At 40.2% G+C, this 26,746-nt stretch overlaps 1 protein-coding gene across 4 annotated transcripts in view; it reads left to right on the top strand.

The window, feature by feature from the left end:
- The window catches only part of DENND1A (DENN/MADD domain containing 1A), a 186,494-nt gene that overhangs the window by 148,985 nt on the left and 10,763 nt on the right, over positions 1 to 26,746 (top strand). For 2 of the 4 annotated variants that reach the window (XM_014943040.1, XM_014943038.1), the window contains exons 18-21: positions 61 to 117; positions 5,454 to 5,585; positions 19,761 to 19,820; positions 24,357 to 24,445. In XM_014943040.1, coding sequence (XP_014798526.1) covers positions 61 to 117; positions 5,454 to 5,585; positions 19,761 to 19,820; positions 24,357 to 24,445 — 338 coding nt within the window. The remainder of the gene's footprint in view (positions 1 to 60; positions 118 to 5,453; positions 5,586 to 19,760; positions 19,821 to 24,356; positions 24,446 to 26,746) is intronic. The other 2 variants (XM_014943041.1, XM_014943039.1) reach the window with 1 other exon arrangement.

The raw sequence follows: 26,746 nt of genomic DNA, 5'->3' as shown, positions 1-26,746 counted from the left end.
CAAGCGTTGTCACTGCTGGAAATAGAAGGAGATTTTAACTTAAATTAATTTTTCATGCAGGCAAAAGATCATGCAAAAATGGGAATAAAAGAAGTGAAAAACCGCTTGAAGCAAAAGGTACTTGAAGTTCTTATTCAAAATGTATAAGCACCATGTATGAAATACTTAGCCACAAAAAGCATTATGTGATCAATAGGAAGCTGTTTGATACAGTGTTGTTAGCACACTTCAAAATGCATTACCAGCTGTCCTGGATTTTTCACACTGTTATAAATATTCACAGACAAAAAAAAACTGTCTTCAAATACATTAAGGCTCTGACTTAAACTCACAAAAGCCAGAAAATTGAGTGTTCAATTTGGAGCAGTCTGTCTCCTGTCCTTTGTGCTGGGGCGTTGTGGAAGCGGACGTTATGTGAACTGGGAGATCTTTCCTACAGTAATGGCTGTGAACTTTCTGCAAATGGCAAATAGTTGTTATTTCTACAGAATCTCTCAGGGAAAATAGTCACTCATTGGGAAAAGGATTTATATGTTTCCTGTCTACTGCAAAGTTTAGGCATAAGGGAATTAAATTAGAGTTGGTGTTCATTTCAAATGTGAATTACTGCAGAAAAAAAATACTCAAACTGTTTGTTGCTTTCCAAATCTGTCTCTGTTTGGAAACAGTGCACTTCCAAGAATGGTGAATTGTGTGAGATGGATGTGGTATCAATACTCACTGCTCCTTTTAAGCCAGAGGCATGGTCGTACTCATACGTACCAAACTCTGCCCTGGGTTTATTTCAGAGATTCTGTTTATTCTATGGAACAGAGCTAGTAGAGTCTTTTGGGAAAACAAGGTAACTAACTTGCTAATAGAATTGAACTTCTTATCAGAAATTTGTATTCAATTTGTTGCATAATAGTTTGGGGTTCTTTTAATCTGTGCTATCTCAGTAAATTTCTTCTCTAAATTTTGAAGCCCTTATCTTAAGATAATGCTGGAAAAGTGTTCCTGAGGCACAATCAGAAATCTACCTGAACGTGTCAACAAAGTGTTAATACAAAGAGATTATTCTGCAGCCGGGTTATGAACTCGTGAAATTAATACACTGTGTGTACAGTCCAAGTGCTGTTTGCTCCCTAAATACTCTAGCAGATTGCAAGAGGTTTTTGAGGAAAATAAGTTGCTTCAGATGCTTTTAATGCTCTTTTATTTGATTACACTTACTATTTTTTGTGGCCACTTTAGGTATAACGTGAAAATCTTAGAAACATGAAGCAGTTTTCTTGTACATGGAATTTTTTATGTAATTCCATGTGTTTCACTTCTGGACATAACCTTCATGAATAATAAAATGTTTGGCCTTCTCATGTGCATTTCTAAAGCAGTTGGAGCTGTGTAAAATGACCAGATTGTTTTCCTTTATTTTAAGTGCTAATATAATTGTATGCTATTCTGTGACATTTGTATAAAAGGCTGAGAAACATCTCATTCATTCATTGCTTCATTTTATTATTCTTGTTGTCTTTCCAGTCTTTCCAGCAGAAAGCATTCTTTTTAAAAAACACACATAACATTTACAGATAAATGGCCCCATTTTGTTTTGTCTTCCTTATTATGTGGCATTTCTGTAAGGTGGTTAAACATGATTGTTCAACATAGGCTTTCAGAAGAGCTTAAAAGATTTCTATGAGCAGTTGACACATCCTGCTGTACCTCTCCTTTCTTCAAGCCTGTTCTTTTCCATCCCATCCTTTTCTCCAGTTTGCATGCAAGGTAGGAAGAGAACTCCAAAATGCCATATTGCTATGTTTAAAGTGATACAAATAGCAAAAATTGTTTTGACCACCCTCATATTATTTTTAATCTAAATGTCTGTGCTGCTCTGTTGACAAGTCTATTGGTGCATCCTCACCATTTTTCATGTGAGAACATTGTATTTTTCATGTATTTAATTACTAGTATGTGCAAGTGTTAACTGTTTGAAATTCTAGCGTCATTGAATAATTTTTGCCAAATTTGTGATGCTAGTCTTTCATCTTCTAAGGATAAGCTAAGGTTGTTTTTAAACTGAACTTACTATCCACTGCATTTTAACGTATTATTTTCCATTATTAATACAGAAAGTATGCAAGCCACTGGTAAGGAAAAGTCAAATATAAACATCCCTTTTCCAGTTTTTGCTGCCAAATATGAGCAGCTTCTGTACAAGATAGAATTTAAAAATGCAATAAAGCTAGAGGTCTGCTTCCTACAACTCTGCATAGCAATGGTGACCTCTTAAATATAATCAAGAGCCCATTTTGCCCTTGGTCTGCTCCAGTCTTGGGTTTGAATTGCAAATGGGAAATGCAGGATTGACCTGTTGAGAGGTCACTGTGGTGTGTGTAAGGTCCTTCTTTAATATGATAGTAGAGATTGAATGGGGCTCTATTTCCATCCCTTGTTCATTTGTGGTACAGTATTTCAAAGCAACAGAAATAGTTTTCAGAGGATTCTTATGAGTGATAGCAAATAATTGTTAATAGATACAGCATGGTAGCTTTATTTTATATCTGATACAGTACTTTTTCCTTTTTTCTTTTTCTTTTTTTTTTTCTTTTCTTTTCCTTTCCTTTTTCCTTTTCTTTTCTTTTTTTTTTTTTTTTTTTTTTTTTTTTTTTTGTAAAGGCTGCTTTTTCCATTTCACAAATGGACCATGGTGGTCAAGTCACTCTGTTATTGGCTTGTTTGAAGCTTAACTACATAGAATTAGGAAGAAGGAGGAATATGAATGGTACCATCCTCAACTTTCAGTAAGGAGAATGTAACTTACTGAAAGCTTCTGGATAAGACAATTTATATAAATGGTTGGGCACTTGGCGTTAATGTATTCAACGTTATTTTACTTACTAGAGCCCCGTGCGGCTCTAGTTAATGGCTGTTATCAATGGGCTGTTGTCAATGCTTTATTATCAGTACAGTAGAAACAGCTCATTTAGAGGTTTATAAAATAACCTGAAGAATCCTTCTAGACATTCTAGAATGTGTTTTTTGCTCTTCTAATAGGCAGTATTTGTAGTCCATTACAAAAGGTCCCTAGAAAAATTACTAATGCATATTTAAACAGAAGAAAACCTTATTCAGATTACAGGGTAAACTTTACATATCTGTAAATACATATCGTACTCGTTCTCTGAAGTTACTCCTTTAAAATAAATAGATAGTAAAGATTTCACCTGGACAAACAGTTTTTAGGGGAAGCACTCTTTATATGTGGAGATAATTCTGTGGTTTTATCTCTCTGTCCTGTGCTCCCCATTGACTTCCCAATACCTGTGGATGGGGTGAAGGTGTGTCACAGGCTGCTTTGCAGGACTCTTGGCTGCTTTCCAGTTACAGAATTGCCAAACGCTTTGGCATTTCATGGTTTTAAAGCTACTTGGAGCCCTTATTTGGGATGTCTACAGTCAGGTTCCACTGTCTGTTTAGCTCGTGTGGTTTCACTGAACTGAAGCTGTGTTGGTGATTTCTCTGCCTTTTGGGGGTTTTGAAAAAGCAGATACCGAAATTTCATTCTCCTATATATTAAGTAATTTTAAAAAATAAGGTAACTGAAATCTGCAGTTCCTTGGGAAGTCTGTACACCAAACGCAGTGGAAATAAGCTTTAGGGCCATCTTTTTTGTATGCAATTATACCATCAGAGAAGTACAGCAAATCTATAGCGATAAAAGCTGCAAGGATTTGCAGGGATGGTTATACATCTTAGGGGTTTGCTTAATGGCTTGATCTGGCTGTCTCTTTTGTCTCCTCCCATCCCCCTGATGTGCGAACTTTTGCGTTCACTTTACATTTTTCTGGAGATTTTGCCTGGATTGGGATATGCTTTGCTTTCCCTTGGTTCCCAGCGGGCTGTGGCCTTGGTCGGAGCCGCAGCTCGAGGTGGGACTCGGAGCTCTCGGGGCGCTCTGGTGGCACTGGATGTGCTGGGCACCATTACGGCTTACACACAAAGGGCCTGCAGCTGGGGGCACATCTCATATGGTTATATTTGTATAGAAATAGGTAAATAAAGGTTGTATTGAATGTGGTCACGTTTCAGAACAGTGTACAGTGTGTGTTACATGGTTCCAGAGCTGACCACATCCCTTGGCAGCTTGTGGCTGCTTTGGGGCCGAAGTATGAGTTTGACAGCAGCTTACTTTTCTTGTCGCTCAGTTGTTTTGGGGCTCTTTGTTACTAATTCAGTGTACTTTGTTGAATTTTTTTAAAGGCAAGGTAGCCTTGTGCAGCTGGAGGACGGGGGGAGGAAAAAGTTTTTTCTCTCTAGTTTGACCTTAACAAGTTGTTAATTTCCCCACGATCCTTATGCCCATATTGGTGAACCACTGCTCTACCAGCTGGATCTGAAAAGGTCTCTCAGCTTCTCTGTGGAGCAGACAAAGCCCCTTAGAAAGTCCATCCAGCTTTTTGTTTCATTTGACCTAAACACATTAGGTCAGTCTGTGTCCAAAAGAACCATTTCTAATTGGCCATCGGCTTACATGTCTCATTATTGTACCTTAGCGAGACGGAAACTCGAGGGGGCATGTCAAAGGTCGGTGAATCAAAGCAATGTCGATGTCAGCAGCCAACCTTAGGTCAGTCTTGCAGAGCTACAGTGTGTGCAGGTTTCTCTCTATATTTACCAAGCATTATTTCCTTGACATTGTTGCAAAGAGATGTAAGGTTTGGGGCCCACTGCGTTACAGACTGTTTCTCAACTGACTTTCAAACTCTTTTCTCCTTGTCTGATTCCTTATGTCTGCACGCCTTTGTCTTTTTCAAAACCCATGTTACATATACCATACATACACTTGCCAAGTCTTCTAACCTAGGATGGTGGGTCACGTCACTTCTGAAGATGGGGACTAATGGCAAAAGCAAAGCAAAACAAAAAAGCGCCCTGCTAGGCAGCAGTTTGTTTTACACGATCCTGAAGGCATATTCAGTGTACACAGGCTCAAAGATAAAACACAAAGCAAACGAAGCTCGGAGTTTCATCTCTCCTTGCCACTTCCACGAGTAATTGTTCCACTGCAGATAATTCTGTGAAGTATGTAAATAGAATTACTGTTTGCAGAAACAGAATAACCCTGTTCCTAGGTGTCTGTTGAATTTGTTCCTAAAATAGAAATTGTGACTATATGCTTTTTTCCTCCCTATATATTTCCTGGCTTTTGCATGTTTAAGTCAGACATTTTATTGAATGTGACTGTCTGCGTGCACCATTGGTGTTAGGAGGAGAGAGTGGTTGTGTGCAAACTCTGATTGACAAAGTACAACAAAATGTTTCATTCTAATGGTGTTTTCTTTTCTGTACTTTGGTTTTTTTTTCCCTAACATCAAAATTGTTAGTCAGCATTATCCTCTAGTGTCTCCTTTGTGACCCTTACCCTTAATCAGGAATGTTCCTGGCCACGCTATTCACCTTTTCCTACCGCACAGGACATCACGGAGAATGGCTGTTCTGCAGCCCCGGAGGAGGCTCTGCCAAGGACGGCACCTTCGCCCTTGGTGGAGAAGAAGGACCCGAAATTAAGAGAAGACAGAAGGCCAATCACAGTGCATTTTGGTCAGGTATGTCTTAGTGCTGGGCTTCTTTAAATTGTGTGACTCAGCATAAATAGTTCAGAGAATAGTCACAATAGCGATTTGCCAATTGTTTAATAATTTTCTGTAAGTGAATTATATTACTATAGGTTCATTTCTGCTGTATCTATTTAAATGGGGTTTTAAAGACCTGATTTTTCTGGGATTTACTGATTCCTTTGTTCATATGATGGTTTTGAGGAAAATAAATTCTAAGTGAATGAGTGGGGGGAAGCATAATTATTACAGTAATTTTATAAACTATTTTGCTGTTCTTTTAGCATGCAAAATGCTATAGCCCTCAGGACTGAGGATGTGTAATTTAAAATGTCCTCTGTTATCTAGCCAGATCATTAGTGTCAATATGGAACATCCAACTATTAAAGCTTTTTAGCATTCTCTGAAAATTAAATGCGATGAACTAAGATGGAAAAATCAATTAATAGCTTATTAGTGTACTCTGTATTTCAGTATTGACAACTGAGCTATACACATTAGTTACTCTTACAATGTTTCTTTTGATATGTCTGCAAAAGAGTGAGTTTGGTTGTGTGATTTTTAAGAGCTAATTATTTATAAAATGTTTTAGTTGCTGTGATTTTTTCATGGAGAAACGTACAGTATTTACTAACGGTTTGTCAGTGTTTCCCTAGTAAGTGTAGCCTGACTCAAAAAATAACATTATTTGTGTTCACAGTTCTCTTTTCTTTCTCTGTATCTATTTTTTACAGTGTTATGATCAGAAAACAGAAGTGAATATCTGGTTTCTTCTAAGGAAACATAGTGTAATTTTAAAACAATGGTAAAATAAGTGGGAATTATAGAATGTGAAGCAAACAAGATTTTTAGATAAGCATCTATTAATAGAAACCAGTGGGTGTAGCTGCACTGGCTGTTTAGTTCTGAGGCAGGGCTACACAGGATATAACCACTGCTCAGAGCATGGTGTCTGTGTTGTTTTAGAAATACGTTTGTTTTTTTCAGAACTTTCACCACTCTGCTAAATGTAAGTTCTTGGAGCCTTTTTTTAAAAAGAAACAGATTCTCTTCCAATTAAATATTTGCAGTAGTGATTTATTTTTCACTTACTTTCTGTGCCGATACTGTTGAGAGGAACTGGGACTACTGGAGAAATGTAGCCATCTAGCACTAGCAGGAAAATGTTACGTTTCACTTAAAGCAGTCAAAAATCCAGGTAATATAATGATCTACTTCCATTTTTTTCCTTTAGATTTTTATGAAGGATGGATGGTTCAAACCTTTTGGTTGATTAATGAAAAATATAATCACATGGAAAGTGCAAATTTGAATTCATGAGGTTTTTTAACAGTCACTTTTAAAATTTTTAATGATCACTTTCTCGGTGTCAAAAGAAACACACACTTTCTTTACTGAGCCACTGGCTGTGGTGAAAGGCTCGCTTCCTAAATGCTTATTGCTGTCATTACGTTACAGATGTCGGTTTCCAAAAAATGAACTAATTTAGCAGGTATAGGGCTGTCTCCCCTAGAGCCTGTGTCCTCTCATGGGTCCTTTTTTCCCACTAGCCCAATGCCGAAATGAAAATTAAACATACTTTCATTCAACAGGAAAAGATGTTTAGGTTTATGAAATATAAATTAAGGCTTGGGGGAGGAAAAAAGCAGCAACATTTACTGTTTAAATGGGAGATAGCTTCTAACTAGTGATTAAAGGGAGAGATTTTAGTGTCACTTTTAACTCTGTCTAGAATACAGTAGGTGGGAACAATTAAAAAGCCACAAGAACTCTGAAATAAGGGCTGTTTGTGCATTCACAGTTCTTATAAACTGAAGAGGATGAAAGAGGCTTTTTTCTCATTGTCACTTGCTTTCTGTGTCTGCTGGTATTATGCTGGTGTATATGGCAAAGGCAGACTTTTTTAAAATGCATGCATGCGGATTAGGGTCAAGCCCCGTGTATCAGTAATGCAGTAAGGCTCGTCCATAGCACTGCAGCGAGCGAGCCTACCAACAGCAGCGAGATGCTTTAATTGAGACATGCTGTCAAAGTGACAAACACATTTGCATACAGTCTATTTATTTTCGTTGGAAAGGTCTGCAGTCTGCTGTTGGTTGAACATTCTTAATCAGCTCGCTGTAAGTGAGCCGGCAGCTAGCTGTCCTATGCTAGGTGCTTCTCTTCATTACATGACAGATTAGCTAAAGGGGGATGGGCTAGCAAGCCAGCAGCAACCTTTAATTTTAACTCATTATCTCTCACCCTATAGTGAGGTAGCTTCTAGCTTTTCCAAATGCAGTTGTGTATCTGCAGTTGTTAGGCTAGAAAAAATATCAGTGAAATATCTTGAAATGTCTTTGAATGTATAGCATCTCAGGTGATTGTTCTCAGAAATTTAGCAGCAATTATCTAACTGTGTGAGATCCCGTAGTGTTGTAGCTCATCTTGGGGACTGGTTACCAGGCATTGTTTGAGAGAGCTGTTTATTACAGAATTGTTTTAACAGTGGTTTCTGTAATACTAAGACATTGTGGGAAAGCTCTCCTTGATTGTGAAAAGAAGGATTTTAGCCAGATAGCCTAGGGCAATGCAATAAAAGTTTAAACAAAGTGTTCTTAGTAAGATGACATGAGGAGAGCAGAGAGGAAGGGGGCTTGACCACGGCTTTTTGTCAGGTTTAACTTTGCATGCTTTTTGAGTGCACTCAGGGTCTACCTTTAATACTGACCCTCAGATTGAACAAATATAAGAAGCTGTCGTCACGGGCTCTGAGGCAATACAACTGCACTCAACAAGTAGGAAGAGCAATGAAAGCAACCAAAGTTTAATGAGTGGGGAGAAGAGGGAATGATTTTCAAGCCAAGAGAACGAATCAAATGAGTAGTGTGTGGTACTGAATAGTATTCTCTGTTTTGGGGAAAAGTAAGGTGAATTATAGTAGAAGATACAATACTGCAGAGAACATCCTTTGTGAATGTCTTATTATTGCTTACTTTATTCCTGCTTTTTGTCTTAAAACCTGACTGAAACTTACTTGAGACATGGGAACTCGTGCTGTGTATCCAGCCACTGGCACCCGCTGCTGTCGCTGGCCTTGGGATCCTTCCCGTGGGACAGGCAGGACGTTCCACCCATGTGGAACATGGGTGTTTGTAGCTTTTGCTTCCATACAGACACTCCCACTTTTTAGGTAGGATGCACATGTTTATCTTTCTCCGAATGGCTGAAAGATGACAATAAACACTACACTGTGTCACTGACTGGTTTGAACACATGCCTTCTCCAAGCCAGCGTCTGTTTAGGGGTTACTTTGACAGGACCCAAAGCTTGGAACATTGAGGTCTGTTGTGATACTGGAGGTGTTTGGGTTGGGTTGGTGGGAAAGGCTATCATTTCACTAGAAGCAAGCTATACTGGCAGTTCTTTTCAGCTCCCTGATTGTTTCTGTTAAAATTCAAATGTCTTTTGTCAGCTTAGGTGTGTTTATGTTTCTGTGGCTTACTTTTATTTACCAGCAAATAGAATATTATATTCCATTTATTTACCTAAAGGTAAAGCTTAATAAAATACAAGAGACTCTTCAAAGTATGTCTGTACTTAAGAGATACAATAATATTCCATTCTGGATGCAAAACTAGAGAGAATTAGTATTCTCTGGGATAATGTAAATAACTATGAAACAAATGGAAAATATATCCATGTATTAAAGCAGCTTATCTGACTGTGAAAAGACTTGTCCAAGTTCTCTTCCCAGCTGATTCTTAGTGCTGTTAAACTTTTGTGGGCCATAAAGTGGAAATTGCCAGCTTATTTGCTGTTTTGACAATTTGGTGTAAGCAAACATGCTCATTTTTTCCCTTCATGATCTACACTTAGATGTATAGAACAAACAACTCAGCTTTGTAGGCAAGTTTCCTCTGCAAGAAGATTAAACAGCATTAAGAGGTCAGGGGGAAGATGGGGAGAATCCCAGCCAGCTACATTCCAGAAATGCAAAACTGGATCACTGAGGCCAGAGGCAGCAGAGAGAGGGATTATCTCCAGGGAAAAAGAGATGAAGTAAGGAAGGGAGGAAGGCTCCTGCGCCAGACCCTGTGACTCCCTTCACACCCAGGTGCTTTGGAACAATAGCAGATTCCCCTGGATCTCAGCAGGAGTTGTGTGGCACTGAGGGAGAAATCAAAGGGGAAAGGGGAAAACAAGTTCATTTTCTAATATTCATACAACTGTATGCTACGGTTGCAAAGCCAGCCTCCTGTGCTTGCCACTCTGAACTGCTCTGACAATAGATACCTTCATTAAGAAAATGAGCTTCCATTCCACTCTCCCCACTGATGAGCGATACAGTCTCTGCTCAGCCACAAGGAGTTTCCTCCCTCTTTCCCTTTGGTTCTTTGTGGATGTAGCAGAAGTATAAGCCTAGTTCTTTATAATTATTTTGTTTTCAGAAAGCATATATTTTCCCACATTTATTCTCACTTCTTTCTTTGACTGTTCCTTTCAGAAAGGAATTCTGTTTCGGAAAGGAATTACTGTTGCTCAGTAAGTCCCCTTGCAAAAAAGGCAAATTTATTGGCCCAGAAGTACTTGTCCATCTCAGGTCTGCTTGAAACTACTCCCCTGTCCCATCAGGTTCTTTAGGGGACCTTGTTTCTTAGTCGGGGGAGTAAAAACAATGTAAATGGACAAGAAAAGAATTCATTTGATTGAAATTCTGCTTTGTGGTGTGCAAGATTTGCAGAAATGGCAATCCATGGGATAGGAGTTATCTAACTAAAAGGCTTGCACTCTTGTCATGCGTGTAAATATTTGACAAGTGAGACCTGGCACTCTCTTTAGGAAGATGTTCACCACCTGCAGAGCTTACCCAAAGGTTACTGCCTCTCCTGCACTCGCTTGCTGGTATTTTCTAATGAGCCACTGGACAGCTATGTCTTCTTCAGCTGCTACAGCAGTGTAGTGTGTTTGTAGCTCATGTGATGTAGGAATTCCAGCTCTGCAGTAGGATTATGTGGCTGCCGTCCTGCCTCCAGCATGTATGTTCATCCATGAAAAAGCACAGTCCAGACTGTGGCTTTCAGTGTTTTCCAACTGTCTTGGCATTTCAAACACTTTTTAAACAGGGATGTTCAGATTAAATTTACTGCCATGGGTACATGGAAGTCAGATTCCATAACGCTTGGATGTATGGAGAAAATCCTGTGGTTGAGCTGACCTCCCAGGGCTCTGTGACAAGCAATAGCAGCTGTAACATGTCTGCAGAATTTCCTTGTTATCCTGTTATGTTGAGGAACCCATAAATATATTGCAGAGAGTATCTTGATCCATCACTGCTGGCATGTGGAGAATTTCGCTTTATAAATAATACATACATATAAAATAAATACATCAGTCCATGCAAGGCTAACCAAATCACCTAGATTGACAACTTGAGGAAAGCTCAGAGTGCCTTATGGATGGGTGCCTTGCTTGGTCTATCAATGTAGATCGGCATCCAGAAGCTTCTTATGTATTACTTATGAAGCTGATACATGCAGTTAGGCCAGAACTGTCTGAATTGACCTCTGGGCCCCTGGATTAAACTAGGAGATTAAAGGCAGAGAGTGTGTGAAACGTATGATTCTTCTAACCACTGACCCCACTGTGATGGCTTGTTTGGCCAGGCATTTTTTGAATTTGCCCTTAAGAACTGCACTGATGAATACCAGGAAAAGCGGTTGCAGAGTGCCATGCACAGATACAGGAGCTGGGAGCTTGTGTGTGTGTGCAGGAGCATCCCCCCAATTATGCAGACTTCCTCGGTGAATGATGAAGCTGAGCGAAGCAGATAGTCATTGCTGTTTATAGGACTCCTTAAATGAGAGACCATCTCTCTCTTTTTTTTTTCCTGTACAAGTATTCTGCTTCCTAGAGAGGAATAGTTGTTAAAAGATAATAAGGAATATGTTCATTTCCCAGCATTTTAAATCATGTGGGTTGCGTGATCTCCTTGATTTGAATTCCAGTATCAGGCCCACAGAAAGCCCAATGTAAAGCTGACAAACTGACCAGTTAAATAAGAAAACACACACAAAATAGCGCGGCTTTTTTCTTTATATTTAATATTGCATTGCTGGATTTTCCAGTATTTTAAATGAAAAATATATGTAGTTAGTTCCATGTTGACAATGTCCTTGAGGATTTGACAGTGAGATTTTCCAGCAGTTGCTCTTCGTTAGAATCCTGGTGGTGTTTAATAAGGCAGCCGAACTGCTGGCACCTCGGGTTCTTGTTTGTTCTCCGAGGGCTCGGGGCTGCTGCAGTAAGCACATCGACCAGGGCTGATCATTACAAGGGCGTACGCCACCATGAATAAAAATGTCACACGTTTTCCCATCTCACAGCGGTACAAAATGTCAGTCCTGTCAAACAGACATTGCAGGTAGCAGTGAGCAGTCAGTACAAATTGGGAAGCCGAATATTCCCCCAGCTTTCTGATATTCTTCATTTGAAGCAGAAGAAAAACAGTTGTTAACCTATTAGCTGTGATTTTAAACTCTGCTGAGATAGTAGATGGATAGACTTTAACACATGGGGATAAATATATTCCTGGGGTCTGGGATTTTTTTTTGCAACATGTCTCTCCATCCATGTATGTTGAGAAACAGAACGAAATCAAGGCACTACAAAATATACCTCATTTTGGTAGAACTCCTTTGGAAATCTGAACATCACCTCAATTAGATTCTCTCCCAAGCCCTTCCCTGTTTTATCTCTGTGAATAGTTCTGGAAAAAAATCCCCAGAAGTAACCCTCCTTGCTGTTTGGCTAGTAATTCAGAAAGGGCGGTGAGTTAAGGGAGTTTTCTTTCGTGGTCCTTTCATCATGCAGTAGCGTAACAGATGATCATGATTTTATTTTCTTTCTGTAGGAATGGAAGTTTCGCTGCTTTCGGGCTGAGGCACATCACACAATGTAGAGTCCAGGGGATATGTTATTTTCTGGGTGTTAGACGTGCCTTAGTACCATGAATTTACCCATCTAGGGTTGAGGTGTAGATGTTGTCAATGCAGGATTCTGCTGCTATTGCAGGGTTCAGAAAAAAATTGATGTAAAAGAATGAGGTGCAAAGGAGGTGACTAAATATCAAAGAAATAACAAAAAATGCCTCTAAGTCACCAGTGGTTGCCCTATGGGACAAGGAGAGCAGGTGAAATGGGCTGCAGTGGTCTATGTAAAAGTGAGTATCTCGAAGAAATTTACGTAGAAATCCATTCTGTAAGTAGAAACTTCTTTGTTTTTTCTGTGATCCCTTCTCAGAACAAAAAAAAATGGTATGTGCATTTAAGCCAGTGAATCATTGCAAATGACCCCCTCACCCAAAGGGCACTGATTGCTGAAGCAAACTGCAGAAGGAGGCTCGGCCAGGAACCCGCACGTCAAAGCTCTGCAAACGTGGATGAGAAGAACGTGGGTCTGCTCCTGGCTTAGGCAGTTGGCCGTCTGCATGTGAGTGTTAGAGCCATCTATGGCCTCACTACCTATAAACAAAATAGAAAACAAAATGTGTGAGGCTTTTTTGAACCAGAACGACAGGAGATTGAATTAAATATTTAGGGTTCCGTAGGCGTCTGTTTCCTGCAGGAAGAGATAGCTACTACCTAGAGCTTAACTTACAGTGGTTTTCAGACTGTGGTCTGCAGCACCTGGGAACTGTGCCAGGTAAATTATAGGCTGTTGACAGTCGTCTCCTTTGGAAAATGTCAGGAGTCTTCAAACTGCCAAGTGTTGAATAACATCAGTTTAATACAGTCAGGGTTTGTTGTTGGGTTTTTTTACAGTGTTTTAGAACTGAGTGCACGTATGGATGGGAGGAGGTCAGGGTTTGTTTTCAACTGTTTTCAGCTAAGTGGTCACAATCTCAAATTGTATTGATACCATCTTTTGTGGGGTTTGTACTGCTTGTTTGCGTAGTATATGAACTTTCCTGTCACTGGAGCTAGGAAGAAATCAGAGGTCGTGACAGGTCTTTAAACCCCAGATACCATTACAAGTTAACCACTACTACAGAATATTCCTCCCATCAGCATCATGTAAGAACTCATGGTACTTGGGGCATGGCCTGAATGTGTGTGTCTGCTCAACGCTTACTGCACGCAGAGAAAAACATATCCATCTCATTCTCAGAACTCTTCCTTCTTTCTGTAATTGCAGACAAAAGAAATAAAATACCATTCAGTTCTACAGCCAAGGGATTTATTATTTAAGCCGTGTTTTTAGAATAGCATCAGTTATAAACAATAATAATCCACAGTAATGTAACCTGTGGTTTAAGATTTTCTGTCCCTGTCACTCTTCCATAACAAAAAGATTATCAGATGTAGCTAAAAGGCCTATTTGCTTCATCCTGGTGGAACCTTTTAACTTGACAAGATATACATGATCCTGATACCACTCTCCTGCTTTCATTCTGGGTTTTAGGAGAGATCTACATCTGGTTAGTACCATGAAAGTCCTAGATTTAAGCAAACTGTGGTATGTTGTGCATTATAGTATTTAATATTTTTAAAAGTTAGCTATTTTAGGATTGTTTGCACAGTATGAGATTAGTAGATGGACGTTATCAGCTCTGCCAAATGAACATGAGTTGTCAGTGCTCTGTGTCTAGATGTACCGTAGAAAGATATGTTTTACCTTTGATTAGGAAGGACAGGGTTTGTCTCAGCCAGAGAGAGAGGAAGCAAAGGTAGACTTTAAGAAAACCCTTTTTTCCCCTTTAGTAAAGAGTGAGTTTCCTCTCAGTGGCTTTGGGATGGGCCTATGCATCTTTGGCACTATCCTGCAACGTATCCACGACTTTATTTCAGATATGACTGAAATAAAGATCCTTATTCAGTATTAGGGAAAGCAGAAGCGTACAGGCACCTACCTTTAATTTCCTTCTCTTACTGTTTACTCTATTATGTAACAGAAGATCCCTGGCTAGAAAGGTAAGGGAATAGTTCTTGTTTTTCTCATTGAACTAATCAGAGTATTTAATTGTGGTGGTTTCTGCTCCTGTCATGAATTCTTGGCACAGCTATGAGCATCGCTGCATTTTTGCCAGATTCATTCTACCTTCCCAGTCTACAAATAGGGCTTGAAGAACGAGGCATCCCTTAAAACATGGAGATTATTTTTATCACAGGACCCAGCAGGTTTCTGTTGAAGTATTTCAGAGTGTAAATTAAAAATATATGCTGTAAAGCATACACTGTTCTTGTCATTCCAGTTTGTGAGCTGTACATATGGGAGTATGTAAAAACTAGTGTGTGTGCTGTGCAGGGATCTGGATGGATAATAAAACAGCTGCCTCATAGATTCCATCTGCTTTCTATACTGGATCTTTTTAGGTACCGTGCATTTTTCAGTGTTGTTATTTTTTTTTTTTTTTTTTGTATGGAGTGTTCAGTTGAGGAGTTGAGGTCCAGCATATTCTTCCAATGTCAGCACTTCAGATCCTTTGCAGCAGGATGTGTTTGAGCATGGGCACTGAGGACAGTGCATCTCTCTCCCATGGCAGATTGTCTATAGAACGTACCAGCGGTTTGTAAACCAGTCCTGCATTTCTTAAGGAAGTGAGATATTCATGTAGAAAAGCTTTGCTTTGGAAATTACTAGAAAATCCCCTCACTACTAATTCAGAAAGAGAAACACTTCCTTCTCTATATCCTAACAAACCAGTTGTCATCTATTTTTGTTTTCTTTATGCATTTTTTTCTAGTTGCACTTGTTGCTGCATATGAAATAGCACCTCTAATTTACTCATAAGGCTCTGTTTTGAATACGGGTTTAAAAAAAATTTCAACAGACACCCACAATTAGTTTGAGATAATATTCTGCTTACGACCTGTTATCTCACAGACCAAAAATGATCTTTTTGTAATGTTTTCTGTAGTAAAAAAAAAAAACCTAAATAGCTGTATTGTGAAAGCTCCTTGGATATATAATAGCTACTTTATGAGATGTGGGATCTATAATTTTTAAATAGAATTTTTACAGTGTAAAAGTGAATGTAAGAGTTTTCTTCCTCCAGCGTCTCATACCTTAAAATCACTTGTCTGATAATTAGTAAAACAGTAGCAGATCTGCAGTCATAAAATATGCTTTCTGCAAATTTTCTGTCTTGTTGTTTCAGTAGTATTTAGAACAGTACAATTACAAAAATATCTAGAGTAAAAAGGCATGCTGGTAAACAGCTATTGGTAAGAAAGTGCTAATTTAGACATTTCTCCCCTTCGTAGAAAAAAACTATAGTATATACATTTAGGAAGATACCTAGAATAGCAATTTAGCAGCTTTTAGCAATGTAGCCGTGTGCTGTTTTGTGCCCGTTGGTCCTTACAGCACAGGTAATTAAGTTGATATTCCAACACAACTTCCCCTACTGACCTTTTAGAAACAATGTGTTTTGCTGCATTAACAAATTAACTTCAAATCAGTGGCTTTTCCAGTAAATATGGTCTTCATATAGTTTTAATATACTTGCTTATCCCCTTCCGGTGACAGATAGTAACATCAACATTAAAAATGAAGCTCTGGTAAAGGGCAAATACCTGTTATCTCCTGGTGGGCCTCCCCGTCAGTTCCTCCTCACTGCCCTGCGCTTCACAACACTCTGTTCAGCCACAGTTTCCCCGTCTGTATTTAATGGAGAGAACAGGCTGCTGTGAATGTGTGCTTTGGTGTTTGTTGCCATCCCGTTGGGATCTCTTCAGGGTCCACAAGGATGGGGTGCAATGCATACAGGACCTCAAAGTGAACTCTGTTTCTGGTAGCGCTTGAACGATAAGAGAAATATGAGTCTGAGTGTTGGATGTGACTGTGTTGTTGAGGTCACAGTTCTGAGAGTTAACAGGATGCCTATTTAAAAATCCAAAAGATGCAAAAGTTTTTACACCTTTAATCTTTTCCCAAAGCAGCATTTGTATGTGTCTTTATTGTGGAAACACAAAGAATTATTTTTTGATCGGAGATGAAAGCTTGATCATATAAGATATTTAAATCTCAGCTGGAAAAAATAATCGAGTGACAGGATAAGGATATGAAAGTATTAGCTCCTGCAAAGGAGTATTTATTGTTACTGACTAGATCTGCCTGTAACCATCACCCAAAGAAAACTCCTGTTTGATCAGCAGCATCAGGAAGTGGCTGATAGAGGCCCTTTGTGTACCAATGCCAAGGGCCTGGGTGTTCTCCTGCTTTGCCAGACCCCTTGCTTCCCTCCAGTGTTTGTAGGTAACTCAGTCACCATGTCCAGTTCAGTATTAACCCTACCCCCCCTAGTCCTGGGTTGGGGACCCCTTGGTGTCCTTCAGCCGGATGGATGGGTACAAGGAGCTGCCTCGCAAGAGTGAAATATCAGTGCTGGGGGGTTGGCTGCAGGCAGGGAGTAGGCAGTGATGGCAGTGCTATTGCACTCCTCGGCCTGGTACTGGCATGTCTGGTGCTCTCACCCTCTTGTGCACTCTCAGACTGTGGATGGATATTTTCCACTTCACATTGGGAATTCACTGGAGAAGGGTACCGATATTAGTGAATCTTTTAACACAAAGTGTAGTTTTCAGATACCCCCAAATACTTAAAACTTGATTTTATTGTTGTTGTCTAATCAAACAGTGATGTGGCAGATAATTAACAAATCCCACCACACATTTTCTCAGAAAAATATGTTTCCTCCAGCGAGTACGTGGGTGGGTGAGTAACAATCAGTTGTGCGTGTCCTTGCAGTGACTATAATCAATGTATTGACCATCTTGCCAGGAGCTAATCCACAGCTACTGTGGTGTCCCTCCGTCTTGCTCTCCGAAGGGCCTGTCTTTGTCACATTTTTTTCAGAAGCTTTAATAATGCTACCATTGACTCATCAGCTACTGCTGGTGATTCTACAGTCTTGCCGTGTTCCTCAAAAATTATCCTGCTATAGAAAGGAAAAACTGATTCCCAAATGGAAGCTTCCATGGCTGTGGCATGGTGTTTGGAACAAAAAACCATATTCAGCGATAGGTTACTAATACTGAAGAAATTATAACATCAACATGTTAAGTAACACCTTGTAAATCTTGTATCAATAAAAACCTATTTGTCCAGAATTAAAATGCTAATGGAAAATAAGTAGTGTTCAAGACACCACTAGCCATGGCTTTAGGAAAATTTCCCACCTAAACAACCTACTTGAGAATTTTCTAATGTAGAAATGTTCACAATTTCTAGGTAAGTAAAAGAGAAGAAATAACGAAGTATTTATGCAGGAGGCATAAAAAAATAGAAAAAGTATATGAATGATAATTACATCTTGTTTTTCTGCTTCATCAAATGCTTTGCCTAAGTTGCTAGGTAGTAAGTGAATGTCTTTTAAGTAACTAGAAAAGTGCAAATTTTAGATTTTTCAGCTGTTCCATTATGCTTCTGAAACATAATGGAAAATAAGTATGCTGTGTCACATAACAGAAGTTAAATATATTTTAAGATTGTGCTGTCAGGCTGAGCGGATAAGATGGGCAGATACACAGCAGCATAACTCAGCTTCTGTCACCCAATCGGGTACTATCGGGGACAGAGGAGAAACAGCTCGGTGGGGCTAACGGCAGCCACCTCAGCTCGCCACCCTGTCATTTCTCTCTTTGTTCTCTTTGTTTTATGCTTGCTTTCTTGGAAAATACAGAGGGAAGCTATCACATGGAATAATTCTGGCCTCAGCTCTCCATCCCAAGTGTCCTTTTTTTTTTCCCTCACCCACCCCAAAAAGCCGAGCCAAGTCCATGTGTGCAGTCTGGCACTCCTTCGTTGGGAACACGAGTAAGGAGGTGGGAACCAATGGATGCAAAAATGTAATTTAATGGGAAATTTCAAAGAAAAGTCTGAAGAGATGCAAGAAGAGAATGAAAATGGTTTGAAAAAGGGTAGGCTGGAGTTGTACTATTACCCAGTGTGAGGGTAGAGAGAGGATGCCTGTCAATCTAGAATAAAGGCTCTGCTAGTAAGAGGTTGAGGACTGCTGAGGTATGAATCTGGAATCTTTTTTGGAGAGAAATACAGTAATATGCATGAGCTTTCTGTCTGGAGAAGCTGACTCCCACTGCCAGTTCCTGCTCCTTCTCCGTGCAGCGGAGGGGGTTTGTGTCTGGGAGGGCCCGTGGGCTGCGGCAGCGGGTGCAGGAGGCGGCCGGTCGTTCCCCTGTACTCCCCAGCAAGGGCTCTGCTTCTCCTTGAAGTGCTAATGTGGGTACACAAGCTGCCATGGAAAGGACATTAACTTTAATCTTGTTCTCAATATCAGAGTTGTACTTAGGATGGTTTTATTTAGAATCTCGTTAATTGTCAGTGGATTTCTTGTCTAACAGACTATACCTTAAGATGCCATCTGTGTGAGGAGAGTCGTGCTGCTGGCTCAGTCAAAAGCAACTGGATTGGAATAGCTCCAGTGCTGTTACAAAGCAATGAGTTGGCCAACTGCTAATTTAAAAAATGAGGTACAGAAATAGGCATCTCAGTGCACTGTTGTGTCTTTATTAGAACTGTTGGTGATGGGGCTGTTAGTTTTCTTTATGATGACAGCACACACTTTGCTCTAGGCAGTGCATTTAAACCTTGAGCCCGTACAGTATCTAACCATGTGCTTATCTTTAACTGTATGGAAAGTTTAATTGACTTAGAGGGGTTTTTTTCCTATACTCTTAAAATGGCTTTACTGATTCGAGGCCTTTACTGTAAGTTTTTACAAGCGCTAAAATCACTCAAGATTTTAGTAAAAGCTTTTTTGAATATCCTGCTTTGCAGGATTCTTTGTGTTTGCATAAATGTTGTCTAGAACACTTGGACCTAGAGGCCCAGGAATCCACTTTCAGCATCTTTACTGTCTCAGTAAATGTTGGATGGTCTGGTCAGGAGTGCTGATCCTGCTGCCTTTGGTTTGACATAGCCTTGTTAAGCCCACGTGAACGGGCAGGTGTAGCGACCTCGCCTGTCGTGGCACTTTGTAGGTGATGAGATTTGTCACTGTTTTGGGAGGGGAAAACAAGAAAAGAAAAGAAAAATTGCGTTTTGTGAGGTGAGTATGATGTTAAGGTAAATCACATACTGTCTTCCACTCATACTGCTTTTGCCACAAAATCAGAGGTGTTTTCGTGTAGGTGACTATTTAATTTAGTTTCCACTTTGATACAGCAGCAAAGACTCCGTCCGCCGCGGCCACCGCCTCCAAAGATACAGCGTTCATCTAGGCCCGTGAGTAGTTGGTGGTTTTGTTCACTGCCACAGCTTAACACTGCCTGAATGACGCACTCAGTAGCATTACTAAACCTCGGTAGTGTGGATTGTCAAACTTTGCAAAAAAGCAATGTGTGAATTATGCTCCTAAACTCCCTTCTTCTCTGCTGCGGCACAGCCCTGGGACCTGCATTTGTTCTGCTTTTCTTTGACGAGTTCTGCAGCTTTCGGTCAGTTCTGCAGGTAACTGATGCTGCTGTTGCAACAGTTGTTTTTACTTTTGCGGTGATTTCTTAAACAAAAATCTTGCTAGGCTGGCATAAGTTTTTAGCCAGTGAGCTTTTGAAGACTTGCACTAAACTCAAATACAAAAGGAAGCAGAAGTTTGAGGAGAAAGTATTTATTCTCTGCAAGTTATGCTTTAAATTAATTTGGGACGCTTAATTTTTCTCCATGGAATGGATGAGTGAGTACACATGAAGAAAGGGAAGTCTATATTTGGGTGGTAGAACATTAGTACCACATTATGGATGATATACATATATACTTTATGTTCTTTTAAAATGTGAGCTGGGACTCTATGTAATTACATCGTATAAAAAATGTCGGCACAGCATGTTGGCCAGAGGAAGTGACTCTTCCATAGGAGAACTACACAGAAATTATTCTCGGTGCGATACCTGGACCGCATTAGGCAGGGATGCCTTATCTCAGCAGTTTTGCGTTCAAAACAGTAACTGTAGGACAATTGTTAGATATTAACAATGCCAGATGGCTTTAAAATTGGAGACTGTGCTGGATCTGCACAGGTGATTTTATTTTTTCAGTAGTACAGGAAAATGGTATTGGCTTAGAGGGGGTGTTGTTTTTTGCAACAGCCTTGGAAGATATTTATTTGTATTCAGGACTTTTGCTTTATGAATGTAATTCCTCCAAAAGGCAAATAGATCTTACTCCTTGCTTCCTTATACATACATGTACGTGCATAAGAAAGAGAAAGATGCAAGTTTTCAAATCTAATCTTGCTAAAACTTGTTAAAAGTATGTTTCGGATGAGCAGGCAACTGGTTAACAAGTGCACTTGGGTGTGTGTTAACTCCTGATCTCTGGTGCATGTTCCTGTGGTACGTTTCAATAGCATGTGTTTCTTTTCCTCCTCTAACTCTGGGTGTTTAGCTTAACAGAGCCATTTTTATGGATTCCTGCTCTGAAGATTTCTGTTGTCTGTGTTTAAAAGGTAGCATTGGCTATGCTAATATGTGTTCTCTTAAATGTAATTGATGTGGGGGACCCTCCCAGGTACATTCCAGTAGGAATGAACTTTCCGTGGTGCTCTGGGGTTCCCCCAGTGCGTCACAGCCCCCTCGGTGTGTGTGTGGCAGGTGTGTGAGGGCACAGTGAGATTCCTCCCTACAAAAGTTGCTAAACAGCAATGTTCAGATTGAGTAATTCATTACATCAAAGTCTTGCTAAGCCTGTTTAATCTCCCAGCTGTAGTGCATTAATAGTCCTCACTGTAATGTGTTTGTGTCAACTGTCTTTGCTCCCAATGTGATTGATAAAAGGTTGGAAATGTAATAATAAAAGCTCCTGTTGCATTCATCTGGCTGTGTCAGTAAGTGGAACAGAAATGCTTCATTCATCAAGAGGAAATTCAAGATAAATGTAAATGATTATAATCACTCCCCAAAATATGCTTGTACCAAATATACATAAATTTGTTGTTGTACAGAACTGTTATTTGGCTTTTAATAGTTGAAACACATTCTTGTGTGTGTAAATAATACTTTGTGCAGGCTGCTTTTTCCCTCTCTTAGTCTTGGCATGTATTACAGAGGTGGGTATTGGCAAGTAATTTCTCCCAGCCTTCTACAGCGAGCACTGACTGAGGAGACCAGCTCCCTCTGCTCTTCCAAGCAAGTCCACAAAATACCAGAATTCCAGAGAAATGCTCACTGTTTTCAGAATGTATCTGTTATGAGGAGTCATCCATGGGCACTAGTCCTTGCAATATGAGTCATTATTACTAATAGAAACAAAAACACAGACCAAAGAAAGGTTAAGGAAGCAGAACAGATATGTTCTTTACATTCTGCTGGTTATGAAATGAGTTGTGGCAGTATTATGAAAGAGAGAGGGTTGTTGCTTATAATTAATAGAGATGTTTGGATTAATAGTGGCTGTTTGGAAACTTCATTCAATTAGAAAAAGTTAAAATATAATAATTATGCATAAAGTTGATGGGGACAGTAATAAGCACATTTAACCCTTCTGTACTGAATTTTTACCTCTATTCCTTTGGCTGCGTGCTCTTGTAATTGGCTTTCCTTCATACTTTTGCATTTGAGAAGCATTTAACCTTCCCTATTTGGCTACGTAAGGCTCAAAATCCAGCAAGGAACTGGCTTGATTCCTGGCTTTTCCCTGCAGTCCCTCCTGAACAATGCTCTAAATCCTACTTAGTGTGTCACCCTGCACTTTACTGGTCTGGTGGCCCCTGGAGCCATCCAAAACTCTCATCTCTCTCCCTCATCACCCGGGGTACCACCCAAAAGGTGAAAGCGTTCACAGCATGATGACAGGCCAGCTTTACACATCATCTTCCAGCTCAGATTTAATTAAACAGGTTTCTTTCTTCCTCTCTTTTTCTCTTTCTCCTTCTCGCTCTCTTCTCCCCCCAGTTCCTCTTGCCTCTCGCCCCCCTCTCTCGCAGGCACTCGCTCTCCCTTGCTCTCTCTCTCTCTGTTTTATCAGCCCTAATGAAGCAGTATTCTTCATCGATCCCGCTGATTGCCAGCCCATTCCTTTTGTTTGTTGGCACCGAGCCATTCAGCCGCACTCTGACAGCTCAGCTCGTCTAATTAGCTCTGTTGTTCTTTTCCCCATGTTTCACCACGTTGCAAGTTCAGTTGAAGTTGCCACAAACTTAATCCTTCCATTCCTGCCATAAATTCACATTCTTAAGCAGTCTTTATTGTAGAGAGGAGCAGCCTTGTGTGGGGACTGATCTTCAAGACCTTAACATCTGACCTTTTTATAAGCCCTTTTTCCTAAGAAATAGTGGCAATACATCTCTGGATTTCTTCATCATATCTGCTGTACACCATTTCCTTTGAAATGAAAATTCAATACAATAATCCTGCTTCTGTCTTCTGCATACTGTTGTGTAGTGCAGAAACACGACACACAATCCAGTGGCTTTTTCCTGGCAAGAAAATTTGAGGCTCATGTGCCTCCAAAAAAAAAAAAAAAAAAGCCCAGAAGCACATTCCCCTGCAACAAACAATAATAAAAAAAAAAAAACCCCAAAAAAACCAACCATGAAAACTTGCAGAAATGGGGGGAAATGTGCATCAATTCTGTCATTGCAAACAAATTCATTAGTCGTCCAAAGAGCACTTATGTTTTGAGGCTCTAACAGCTTCCTTTGGATTGGGGCTGTTGAGGGAGCAGGAGACGAGGGAGGGCAGACGTTGAGGTGTGTTCCTAACCACATTTCAGGGCTTTGGGGATTTCTGTTGAAACCAGCATTCAGCTAAGCCAACAAATCAGGGTCCGTTTCGGGCAGGGTAGTGCTTTCTTAATAAAAAATGGAAAGCTTGTTTGTACAGCCTGACCCCGGTGCTGCAAATGCTCATTCCCACATTGGACTCAAAGGGCTGAGTTCTCCAGGAGGATCCCTCACACCGTAGGTAGGCACATGCTGCCCATACAGCGATCACCTGTGCTTATTCCTTTCCCTGCAGAAAGGCTTGTTTGCTTGGCAAGTAGATTAAGCTTGGTTTCTGAACCTTAAAAGGTGATGGATGTGTTATTTAAGATTGGATTGGCAGCAGCAGCATCTTCTGTAGAAAAGCTTTGGATTTTTTTACGGACAACAAAAGATACATAACATTGGGGTGATAATGATAGTATATCTGGCAAGGGTTTCTGTTCAGCTGCTGAAAGGAAGCAAATTTTTAATGAAGAATGAGCTGTGTTTTTCATGTTATAACATTTGTTCTAAGTACAATTTTTTCAGTGCTCCCTCACACAGATGTCTTCACTCCAGAAGTTGGGTTCCTATGAACAAGTGGACAAAGGATCACAATGTCAGAGCTGAACTCTGCTTTCCATTATAAAGTGCAGTGACACACAGGATTTTAAATTTTACCTGATAAACTAACTGTACAAGTTTGCGTTTAGAGAAGAATCTTATCAGAAATGTAGCCTGTACCAAACAGGACAGTGGAAGAAATTTTTGTTGCTTTGTTAATAGCTGAGAGTCAATGACAAGCATTATATGGTTCATTTGCTATTCAAAAACATGGGGATTTTTTGTCCTTAAAGAAGCTGTGGGCCCCTGGAATTTATTTTCTTACTTACTATTTATTTGTATATCTATATTCATTTGTAGTATTTTTGTGGCCCAAAAAAAAAAAAGAGCTTTAGAAGCAATTCCAAATGGAAGATACCTTTAACATAACAGTGGTTATGCAAATTTTGTTATTTATGTCTGTTGTTTGATCAGCTTGAAGTACCTGATGAAATGTCTCCTCTGTGTGTATGTAACAGGTCCGGCCGCCGAGACCTCACGTCGTTAAGAGACCCAAGAGCAATATCGCTGTGGAAGGACGAAGGACTTCAGTTTCTAGTCCAGAACAGTAAGTACTTTGCTGCTCTGCTTCTCTGCACCAACAAACGCTGCATTCAGAACTGGAACTAGCTACAGGAGAAATTAAAAAATACTACAGACCAAAGCAATGTTTTAACTAACAAAAAAAAAAAAAAAAAGAGGGGGTTATTTTTGGAAGATTTTAGAGGAGGTGTGAAAAAGCAAGAAATCAAAGTTTACTTACTGGAAAATTCAGGTTTGCCAAGTTAGACATAATCTGATCAGCCTGTTTCGCGAAAGTTTTCTGCTTTTGGATGTTTGTTCATTTCTTTGTTGTTTTGTTTTGAACTGTGCTTTAAATGAAATTGTTAGCCACATCCCTGAAAATCCACTGTTCTTGCCAGGCTTTACCTGGAGGTACATAATTGTTTGTTTTATAGTGATGGCAGTAGGGGTTGTGTCTCACGCTTGTTAGAGTCCCATTAACAGAAGGTCTGTAATGATCTCAGTAGTGAAGGCTTGTAGAACTTAGCTGGCTTGCATAGTTCTAGCAAATTTATCATCTCTTTAGATTTGACTATGAAGTAAACAGGGATAATGTTCCAAATAAGTTGTACTGCTGTAGCTTGCTGCTAGTGCATGAAGTGTGTGGGTTTCCGACATCTCTCTTGTTCACATGAACAGTATATTCTGTTCCCTTGGAGAGATTTTTTCCAAATAGTTTCACAAATGTCACGTATTAAAGTACTTTTTACAAGGAAGACAATACTGTGTATTGTTGCAGATATTCTTAATGCTTTGCCATAGTTGAGTTAAACAATAGACCATCAAGTGAAAACCTAAAAGGAGAATGGATATATTGAACCTTATTAACGTAGCCCAAAAGACACTATTGTGTGTGACAAATATACGTGTAGGCTGCATCATATGCCTTTTGGATTTAAAATCGTTTGGATTCTTCAGAGTGTAGCTCCTGCAGTAGTACTGCTCTGCAGAAGTACAAAAGATTCAAGAGCATGAAGTTCTGGCCGGATGCGGAGGCTGGCATTAGCTGCACTCTTGAGGGTTGGAGTGATCAGGTTGCCTCCTCTCAGTCCAGAATTTGGGAATCTCAACAGCTTAAGAATCTTAAGATCCACCTGGGGCGGATGATCTTAGAAAGTGTGATGGCAAACATGGCTAGGGCAGGGATGGAGCTGCCTGGTGCTCCAAGGAGACCACTGAGCAGCGGGGTAAGAACAGCAGGCAACAGAGCCGGGATGCACTTTCCAAGTTCTGAGGCAAGACTCAGCGGGTGTTCCCCCCCCGTGTCCTCCAACTGTGAGTGGAGAAGCAGTTTCCAAATGCCCAGCGTGGTGGCCATGTGGCCCTGGTGTGGGCAGTCCCCTGGCACTGCTCACCGAGGGGCCGCAGGGTGGTTGCACTGATCTCCCCTGTCAGAGATTGCCTTGTGGTTCATCGATACCCGCGGCACAGGGTAACTGTATCACAGCGTCTCTGCGTTGTTTGTGTCCCAGCTTGGGTGGCTTTATTGTCAGTAAAGTGAAATGCTTCAGCTGATGCCTGAGATTACGGGATATTTGCTGTATCTGAAGACACTAAAATCCCATAAAAAGAGGAACGGTCAGTTTCTTTGGCCACACCTTTCCCCCATAAGTGCACAGTGCTCTGTCACCGCTGTTTGAGGGCAAGAGAGGTGAAGGTTGGGTCCTCTCCGTCCCCCAGAGTTAAGAGCCTGCCCAGCATTTTGCCAGCCACGGAATCACAGAATCATAGACAGGTTTGGGTTTGGGTTGAAGGGACCTGTGCCACCCCCTGCCCTGGGCAGGGACACCTCCCACCAGGTTGCTCCAAGCCCCATCCAACCTGGCCTTGGATGGGGAGGTTGAAGCCACTGTAGGACGGGGAGATGGTCTGGCTACTAGCTAATATGAGTGGTCACTTTTAAATTCTACAGGATTATTTATCCATTTTATAGTGGAATTTGGTTGCCCTCTTGTGGAGTAGATTGCAAGTCTTGCAAAAGGGCTTGTGCGGTTACAGTATCAGGACAGAAATAAATGTAAACATGAATGATAAACATAGTGTTTATACTAGTGCTAGTAATATATTGAATTACAATGATTATTTTACTTTTATTGCTGTTAATTTTAGTCAGTCTTTACAAGTCAGCTGCTTTCATAGAGTAAACTACCAAAAAAAATTTGTGAAAACGATTAACACTAATCTACAAAAGATAATGAAGATGCTTTGTAGCTGTAAACTAACTTATTTTTATTCATGAGCATTTTACTGATAGATTTTTCCATCTTTTAAATGTGGAAGAAAACCAGGTAACATTGCTAATCCC

Source organism: Calidris pugnax, unplaced genomic scaffold, assembly GCF_001431845.1.
Source record: "Calidris pugnax isolate Ruff unplaced genomic scaffold, ASM143184v1 scaffold102, whole genome shotgun sequence".
NCBI lineage: Eukaryota > Metazoa > Chordata > Aves > Charadriiformes > Scolopacidae > Calidris > Calidris pugnax.
Note: the sequence above shows the minus strand (reverse complement) of the source record. Positions and strands in the feature narration are given on the sequence as shown.